This window comes from Pavona decussata, unplaced genomic scaffold, assembly GCF_977016875.1.
Source record: "Pavona decussata unplaced genomic scaffold, jaPavDecu1.1 SCAFFOLD_563, whole genome shotgun sequence".
Taxonomy (NCBI): Eukaryota; Metazoa; Cnidaria; class Anthozoa; order Scleractinia; family Agariciidae; genus Pavona; species Pavona decussata.
Window position 1 is genome coordinate 634,255 of NW_028145845.1, and position 8,990 is coordinate 643,244.

Sequence of the window (8,990 nt, forward strand, 5' to 3'; positions counted from 1 at the left end):
TAAAAGAAGGGAAGGCTGGAGACCTCTGAGCGAACCCTCGCCACGCGAAAGCCAATAAATTCTAAACAATTCAGCTTCAGCTCCCAGAATTGCCACCAGTGAGGCCGCAGGTTAAAGGTCTACCCGTGAGATTCGTGCTAGCGTCCAAATTCCCTTTCACGGGCTCTAAAAGGGCTCCGTTTTGGAGCGATTCTGACTATCTTCGCTTCGCCATTATGCGCGCTCCCAACGGCTGTCCTACGAAATTCGAACACTCAAGCTTAGCAACCGCGTCACAGAGACAAAATGGCATTCACCCGAGGGGAGGGTCGTTACTTCTGCCCTCGTGCAAATTGACACCGTCGGGGAGCCGGTGCGTGTAATTCGAACGGAGACCACACGCGTGACCTGTCACTTGAAAGTTAACTTGAAACCGCAAAAGGTTTTATTCCTCTGTCACGGATTTACGCAACTCGTGATCTGTCACTTGAAACATTTTAAAAATGGACTTCTCGGTTTTTAATTTTTAATTTATTGAAAGATACAAATCGCTGTGAAATTTTACATTTAGATCAGAAGAAAAGTCTTTTTTTTTTTAATAAAAATGCTTGAAGGAAAATTTTTTATTCAGCTTGTTTACCGGCCTGTGGGGGAAATTCCCAGCAGGGTCCCTTGTAAGCCGAAATGCTAATTCTGTTCAATAAATTAAAAATTAAAAACCGAGAAGTCCATTTTTAAAATGTTTCAAGTGACAGATCACGAGTTGCGTAAATCCGTGACAGAGGAATAAAACCTTTTGCGGTTTCAAGTTAACTTTCAAGTGACAGGTCACGCGTGTGGTCTCCGTTCGAATTACACGCACCGGCTCCCCGACGGTGTCAATTTGCACGAGGGCAGAAGTAACGACCCTCCCCTCGGGTGAATGCCATTTTGTCTCTGTGACGCGGTTGCTAAGCTTGAGTGTTCGAATTTCGTAGGACAGCCGTTGGGAGCGCGCATAATGGCGAAGCGAAGATAGTCAGAATCGCTCCAAAACGGAGCCCTTTTAGAGCCCGTGAAAGGGAATTTGGACGCTAGCACGAATCTCACGGGTAGACCTTTAACCTGCGGCCTCACTGGTGGCAATTCTGGGAGCTGAAGCTGAATTGTTTAGAATTTATTGGCTTTCGCGTGGCGAGGGTTCGCTCAGTGGTCTCCAGCCTTCCCTTCTTTTATAGTGGACAGTATCGGCAGTGAAAACTAAAATGACGATAACTCGCTGAAATCGCACCAGATCGACCTGAGGAGCCAGCAAACGCCAAGTAATACACAAGGGAAAAGGGTAAGTTGATTTTATTTGCAAAATATACACTTTTATGAATTTTCGAAGCAAAACCGTTGAGTTCCCATACAAACCCTTATAGATCGAATATTTCGAAATACTTGTAACACAACACCGCTTATCAGCAAGAGTCACGTCCGTGATTACTAATAGTGCGCTTGGTTAGCCTGTGACTGAACAGTCTACACCTCAAGGACCCCTTGTTACATGTAAATGAGTCTAAACACAGTAAATCATCACCTCCTCGCTTGAACAAAATGATCAGGGACTGTTTCTATTTCCTTGAATATCTATCGAATGTTTTCTGGAAGAATATTAATCGTTGTAAGAATTCACTGTCTTAAAGGGCGCAACTTGATATCAATCACTGAAGTAACTTCTAGACAACTGAGTCAAAACAATCCGACACGAGTGGGACCCCTGGAGTGGGTAAAAGGTTTGACATGCATATGCACCATTTGTTCCCGCGCAAACGGTTTCCCACAACGGAGGGAGGGGGGCTTCGGGTAGTCCTCCAAAATAGAAGGATTTTACATTTCAAACTGATGCCTTTTCCAGAAATAGGCATTTTTGTTGATACCGGCTGTTCTACAACTTTATTCAATCTCAAAACCTAGAAGCCCATGTAATGGCCCATTTTAGAAACGTTATTGATGTCATTGATTTGTTGCTCTTCTGGTCATACATCCGTCCAGAAAAACTTCGGTAAGTTATGTTTCTCTGCTGATATTTTGAAACTGCCGTGCGTTTGCAATAGTCCAGAGGTAGTGAATCCATAGAAATCGAATTTAATCACCAGTTACTATCGATTTATATATCTGCAATCGCTAACAATCAAACTTTTAAAACAGAAGTTTTTATAGTCATTACGGATTGTCAAAATTGATAACGATCGATAATCCATCTTGTCATGATTTCATCGATAGTTTGCAGTCTTCTTTTTCGATTGTGTAACCCCATTCCGGCAAGATCAGGGGTCGCAAGAACGTCAGCTCGTTGGGCGGTACCCACCCGGCTAGAGCTCATAAGTATAAATTTTAGAGAAAATTTATCGCCTTGAAAATCTCTTAAATTATCGTCATTTACCGAATCACGTGCACACGTATAATTAGAAATCATTGAGGAAGCATCGATACATTCGGTTTTGGGACAATCCCCTTTACAGAAACCTTAATTCTTCATTAAATCTGTTACATGTTTCGGCTCTCAATTGTTCCGTCGAGATGATAGCCGCTAAATAGCCTTAAAATTACATTGTGAAAGACCTTGCCGGGGATGTTTCGCTTTCGCGACTGCGCTCTCTCTTTCCAGAATTTTTAAGCGATCGAGAAATATACATTATATACAAAAATAGTTAGTACGGTTTTGTTAAGTAGTAAATAAGTATTAGCTGTCCGATCAGACTTGCATTTGGTTTTACGTTTTAGCAAATATTGCACTTATCTGAAAATAGAAGGTGGAGCGAATGGGGGAAACAGCGTTAAACAAAACAACAGCTTTCTCACTAATTTGGATATGCATGAGCATAACTGTGTCCCATAGACTTGCGTCAAATCGTCTTCGTATGCGCTGAAAGTGTGACCAACAAGCGACAAAGTTTTACGCCTGACTGGACTCCCACGAAAACAGACTTTGAGAAAGTCTAACTGTGCCAAATCGTTTCCAATTATCTTTATATGTTTTTTGGTAAAATAACTTGGACATCCGAGCACTTTTGTTCCCATATTTAAACAAAAGGACTATTAAACTTTAGAATCTTTCCCTGGCTGAACGTCAATATCGCACCATTCGATGGCATTAATGATCCCCTTGTTTAATTATATTTCATATCGGAAGCATACAAACCACTACTGCGCATAATACAAACAGAGTCAGGCACTATTTTTCATCGGAGTCAACAAAACACACTACTGAGCTAAAACATGAGCAGCGTCAACGGCTTCTCGTTTGCTATCAAGTGAAAAGTCCACGAGCAAAGCCTCGTGATGCATATGTTGAACCTGGGCAGTGAGGCAATGTGTCACATTCCTGACATCCCTTCTTAATGCTCGGCTAGGTGCCTTAGTACCGTATGGTTCCATTGGCTAAGATCAGGTTGCTCTTGTGGCAATATTGCAGGTATCGGCCAACTTTAGATGGCTGAGTATTGAAACAATGGCACCGGCTGCCATCTATTAAATGGCGTAGTATTGATGAGTAGCCGGGAAATATTTCAAAGTTTAATGGTCCCATGATACAAAAATAGTCTTTTATTTTCAAATCTGAGGTGAAAAAGTGCTGGGTCGTCTAAGTTATTTAACATGAAAAGACAGGAAATTGGAAGAGAATTGACATGTACATGCATGACGGTCATGCATATTGATCGAGATGTCGAGAGGCATCTATTTGTGAATTTTTCTATAGTTAATGATGGCCATTTGCTGCATACAGTTTCATACTGAAGAGTGTCAACATTCATGCTGTTCTGTAATTTGAGATGATTTCTGTGCTTTTCTGGTATAAAATTCAGTAAAGAACATTTTTTGAGTCACATGATTGGTCGTGAGTTTTTTATGCATAGGTTGAGATTCCTAATTTGTATAACTGAAAGCGACGCCAGGGTCTTGAAATTATGGCCACACGACTTAATTTTATGATAATTGAGACTAACAGTCGTTGTCTTTCCATAGCTAAAAGGACATTGCTGTAGGAAATCTTACTTTTGGTTTAACTTATAAGGATCTTAGGGAGACAGCCACTTTAGTTGGATCTGGACTATCAACTGCCGTACTGACTGACAAGCTCTTCACATACTGTAGTCGACATTGTTTTAATCACGGCCGAATGCATGCTTTGTGATTCAGTGTAATGCGTGCAAATAAAATAAGTACTGGTCGACTACGACTGAGTTAAGTTCGATGTTTGAATCAACTGTCCAGCTACAGTCGAGCTCGATACCACAGTACCTACCTCGTGGCCCCGGGGGGGGGGGGGGGTACTCCAAAAAAAATTGGGTAGGGGTGTGCGGCCCGCTTCCCAAAACCCTTACCCTATTTATGACCAAACTCTGCGATTTTCCCTACCCTATTTATGACCTGAAGTAGCTTCTTCTAAAAAAAAACGAACCCAGGACTACAGTGCAAAAATCTATACCCTATTTATTACCAAAATGGCGGCAAAGTGGCTAAAATCGATACCCTATTTATGACCAAAACAGCCGAAAAACCATACCCTTTGGCGCCGTACATACCTATATAGCCCATATAAGGGAGTACCCCCCCCCCCCGGGCTCGTGGCCTAGCCGATTGCACCCTAGACACTTGAGTCTGCTCGCGCGCGGACGAAAGTGACAGCAAAAGGGTCACACGCAAAGATTGTGTCACGCGAAACATCACACCAGTGAACCAACAATATCAAAAAATGCATTATGGGATTAGGGGATCCCCCTACTTTCCACGTGCTTTTAAGTCCCGTCGAAATGCATTTTACACAAACATATTGAGCTTACAAAATGAGTATTTCGAAGTATCGAAAATTTATCTTTTCCTTGGGTCAAGAACTATCAACGGAAAATTTAAGTTCCTTGAAGTATTTATTACGAGACTTGCTGACAACGAGCCAAACTGAAGGCATCAACAGCCCTACAGATTTATTTGTTTTGCTTGAACAAAGGAATGAGCTTGGCAGCGGCAACTGCCATCTTCTAAAAGATCTGCTACGACAGATCAAGCGGCAAGATCTGGTGAGAAAATTAGAGGATTTTGAAAGAAACCAGATCGCTGAACATAACCATGCTGAAAATGACGAAACCGTGCCGAGGAGCGGATCAGTTCGCGCTGTAAACACGGAAGACGTGCAGGATTGTGTTGACGAGGGCGAGCAAGCTTCTGCAGTGTCTGAAAGTAACAACGAGAATGGGTCGCGCAGTATCCAGCTCGCTGGACATAACCATGCTGGAAATGATGAAACCGTGCCGAGAAACGGATCAGTTTATGCTGTAAACAAGGAGGAGATGCAGGATTGTGTTGCCGACGGCGAGCAAGCAGCTTCTGCAGGATGTTCTGCGGTGTGTGAAAGTAATGGGTCAACATCATTGCTAAACTTTTCAGAACACCTTTTGATTATTGGAGCAGGGATGGCGCATGCAGTGCTAATTAGCACTCGCCTCCCACCACCCAGTGTGGCCCGGTTTCCTTTCCCGGACTCGGCGTCTTATGTGGGTTGAGTTTGCTGCTTGTTTTCGTCCTTGCTCCGAGGGTTTTTCTCGAGCCCTGGGTACTCCGGTTTTCCTCCCTCCACAAAAACCAACATTTCCAAATTCCAATTCGCCCTGGAAAACACGGTCACCTTTGAACGAGTTCCCAGAGAGTTCTTTGGTGCTCCGTGGGCAAAAAAACTACATTTAATTTACATTTACATGCAAATTTTAATAGGAACGTATAAATAATGACAAGCCAAGTGTGACAGAGAGTATTTTGAGTAGATTGGTTTTCCTTTGTGTGAGGCCACTTGATGATTTACGTCACTGACTTAGAACAATAGACTATTGTTTTCAGTTTAGCTTTGTCTATTTACTTATGTAAATTTTCCTCATTTTCTTGATAATGATGACAGGATGTCATCGAAACGTCGAAATCTCTCTGCGTTAGTTTTTCTGATTAATTTAAGATTGGGCAATGTTATTTATAATGAAAGCGCTCTAGCTCTGTGATCGAATTCTTTAATTGAACACGTGAATGAAACGATATTTCGGATCATGTCTAAAGGTATTTTGCTTGTTTGATTTTCATACTTAGAGGAAAAAGAGTAGTTGTGTACGCTTATGTAGCAAAGAAACAGGAGTTAGAAATATACTCATGCTATTAGTAATTAAATGACGTCATTCCATTTTTAGCACACAGTCACGCGATAATAGACAAATTTCAGTTTGTCACGAAGAAGTTTAAATATAGAAACGTTCGGCCAGAGAATTTTAACGTACTCCGCTGTCAAAATCATGATTACCTCAAGTGTGTTTAGGCTTCGCTTGGGTGATAATTTGTAAGAACTGTATAGTCAGTATAGTCCAGGGGCCTTTATTGCATGAACCAACTGATATTTTTTAGAAGTAAGTCTCTTGTCAGGACTCGTCTAATCTTTCTGAAACTTGGCATACACAGTTACTCGGTGATCGGATCAACATTTTCAGCTTACACCTGGTCTTGTTCCTCTCTTATTTTGCTCTTAGTAAAGGCATGCATCAGTTACATCAAAAGTTTGTTAGGGTCGCATCACGTCTGTCGCTTGCATGCTTAACATCGGTCTCAACCAGCGAATGGTAAATTCAGGGGGTGCTACAAGCACGGTTTTGTCTTATGTTAGCAAACACCCCTTTTCGAGTAGACAAGAGTAGCCGTCGAACACAGACACCTTGCTACCAAACTGAAGCAACGCGCGTCAGGTTCCTCTAATAGACTACAGAACAGACGTTGTTTCTGTCAGTGTTATACTTTTGCGTTTTTCAGGCGAACGTAGCCTTTTTTTTTCGGCTTTTTGCCCTCCTCCCGTTGCGCGTGATTCGCCCTCCGCACTAACAATATTAATAAAATAAAATGACTTTTTAGTTATGAGAATCGGAAGTCTTGCGCTACGTACTACATTAAACTTCCTTTGACATAGTCTCAGGCAGTTCCAGGCGTTCAGATAGTGTGGAGCGGCGAGAGTTGGCGCGTAAACGAATGAAGATTGCGAGCGGGAAATAACGAGAGGGGATTGGCGAGAGGGGGAAATAACTCTCGCCTTCTCTCCCCATTCTCCTCCTTGCTTTATTATTTGTGCGCATTTTAATTCTTAAGATTTTGAATTTATAGGGAGTTCTCCTGGGGAAATTATGTCGGTACAAATTCAGGTTATTGTTTATCTGTCAATGTTCTTCTCACACTAGTGATCGCGTCTTCATTTCTCTCTTTAGGACGTCAAGTGATGCTAAGGGATGTCAGTGCTGACATAATCGAGAAACTGGGCTTTCTGCTAAATCCTACTTTATGTGTTAAGAACTGGATTTATCTGGCTGGAAAGCTAGATTATACTTATGGCCAAGTAAGTAATTATAGACTATGCCCAATGCAAAGCACTCAAATGCTGCTGTATGACTGGGCCACAAGAGAGGACGCCACCGTGCTGAAGTTGTACCAGGTTCTCATGGACATTGGCCGAGCAGACGCAGCAAAGGAACTGGAACTGGTTTTGGAATCTACTGCTTCTCGCTCTACCCCAGTGTAGGAGGCAAACTTTTCACCGAGCAATGCGCAATGGCTTTAGTTGTATTCGCCAGTTGCGGAAATTTCCTGCGCAAAACAATGTCTTAAAACAGTTTCGACCGAAAGAGAGAAAAACATGAACAATTAAAAAATTTCTTTAATTAGGTGTTTACACCTATGATTAGTGTGCTAGTTTGCTAAATCATTTTACGCGGTATGTGAGATTTCGCAATAACAGTTCTACGAATCTCATGGCCAACTGTTAATATATGAAGGGTTGAGTGTTGAATTTAATCAGCCTTCAATTTAATCAAAGAACATTACTTTGTTGTTGTTTCACATACTCCAAAGCATGTTTTCCGCTCTTTTGATGACTCGATAGTTTCGCCTTCTTTTCTTGACAACTAAGCGTAAATCAGCGTGAAAAAAAACAAAACAAAACAAACAAACAAAGAGCGATGTTCTCTGTCTGCTTTCTCTACATAGTTTCAAACAGCGCAAAAATATCCCTGTGTTAGTGGGCACCACCCAGAAGAAACCCGAGTATCTCCAGATGCGCAGAACGTATACGCAGTAACAAAAGTATGCACCGTCCTTCAAGTTTAACATTTCATAACATTTCTCAGTTTTCTAGACCAGTAGACCAGCAGGCATCCTCTTTCTTTTTATATAAGAACATGTTTTCTTTATCAGACTGAACTGGTTCTGATATATATGGTGCTTTATTGGCCAACTTTCAGCCTGATGTTCTTAATCCACTTGTTCTTATATGCGGGTGTTTACTGTATTGGCCAGGCCCCAGTCGTTCAAAGAGCGGATAACTTTAGCCACTGGATAAGTCGCTATCCAGAGGAGCAAATGTTTTCCAACCAACACTTTTGGCAAGTTTTCCACACAATCCCATTCTTAAATTTGACATATGCTTCCACTCTATTCACAAATTATAGGACTATCAGGAAAATTTAGCACAACTGATTTCATCTGGCGGATAGCGAAATATCCAGTGAATAAAATTATCCACTCTTTGAAAAACTGGGGCCAGGATTGTAACTGTGTCTTTTTGTACTGTTATTATATTGCTCATGGGTCATAAGAAGGTGGAAATTGCTATATCTACGTACAGGTAGAGTAGTTAGAGATTCAGTATAGATTACTAGAGATTGAACAATTTAAGGTTTGTACCGGTATATATAGACCTCTTTCATAATGGAGGGCATAATTAGTATTCTTTTATGTGCATGCAAATAAGCCTTCTTGACCTCGCTTTTGAGTGAAAATACTTTTGTTTTTACACATGCTAGCGAGGCCAGGAAGGCTAATTTAAATGCATCCAAAAGAATAACAATTAAGCCCTCCATTTATGAAAGAGGTCTATTCACTAGCTGGGTCTCGGTTTCAAAACTAATTGCTTCATACTTTTATCCATTTTAGCCGATATTTTCAAATTAATTGATATAAAGTATCAAGTTGAT

The 8,990-nt window shown here is 41.4% G+C and overlaps 1 protein-coding gene across 1 annotated transcript; it reads left to right on the forward strand.

Annotated features, from left to right (window-relative positions):
- Positions 1-4,658: 4,658 nt before the first annotated feature.
- On the forward strand, positions 4,659-8,990 carry LOC146449889 (uncharacterized). Its single transcript, XM_085101038.1, has 2 exons — positions 4,659-5,205; positions 7,230-8,990. Exons 1-2 carry the CDS (start codon positions 4,791-4,793, stop codon positions 7,538-7,540), a joined length of 726 nt encoding a protein of 241 aa, XP_084957164.1. The 5' UTR covers positions 4,659-4,790; the 3' UTR covers positions 7,541-8,990.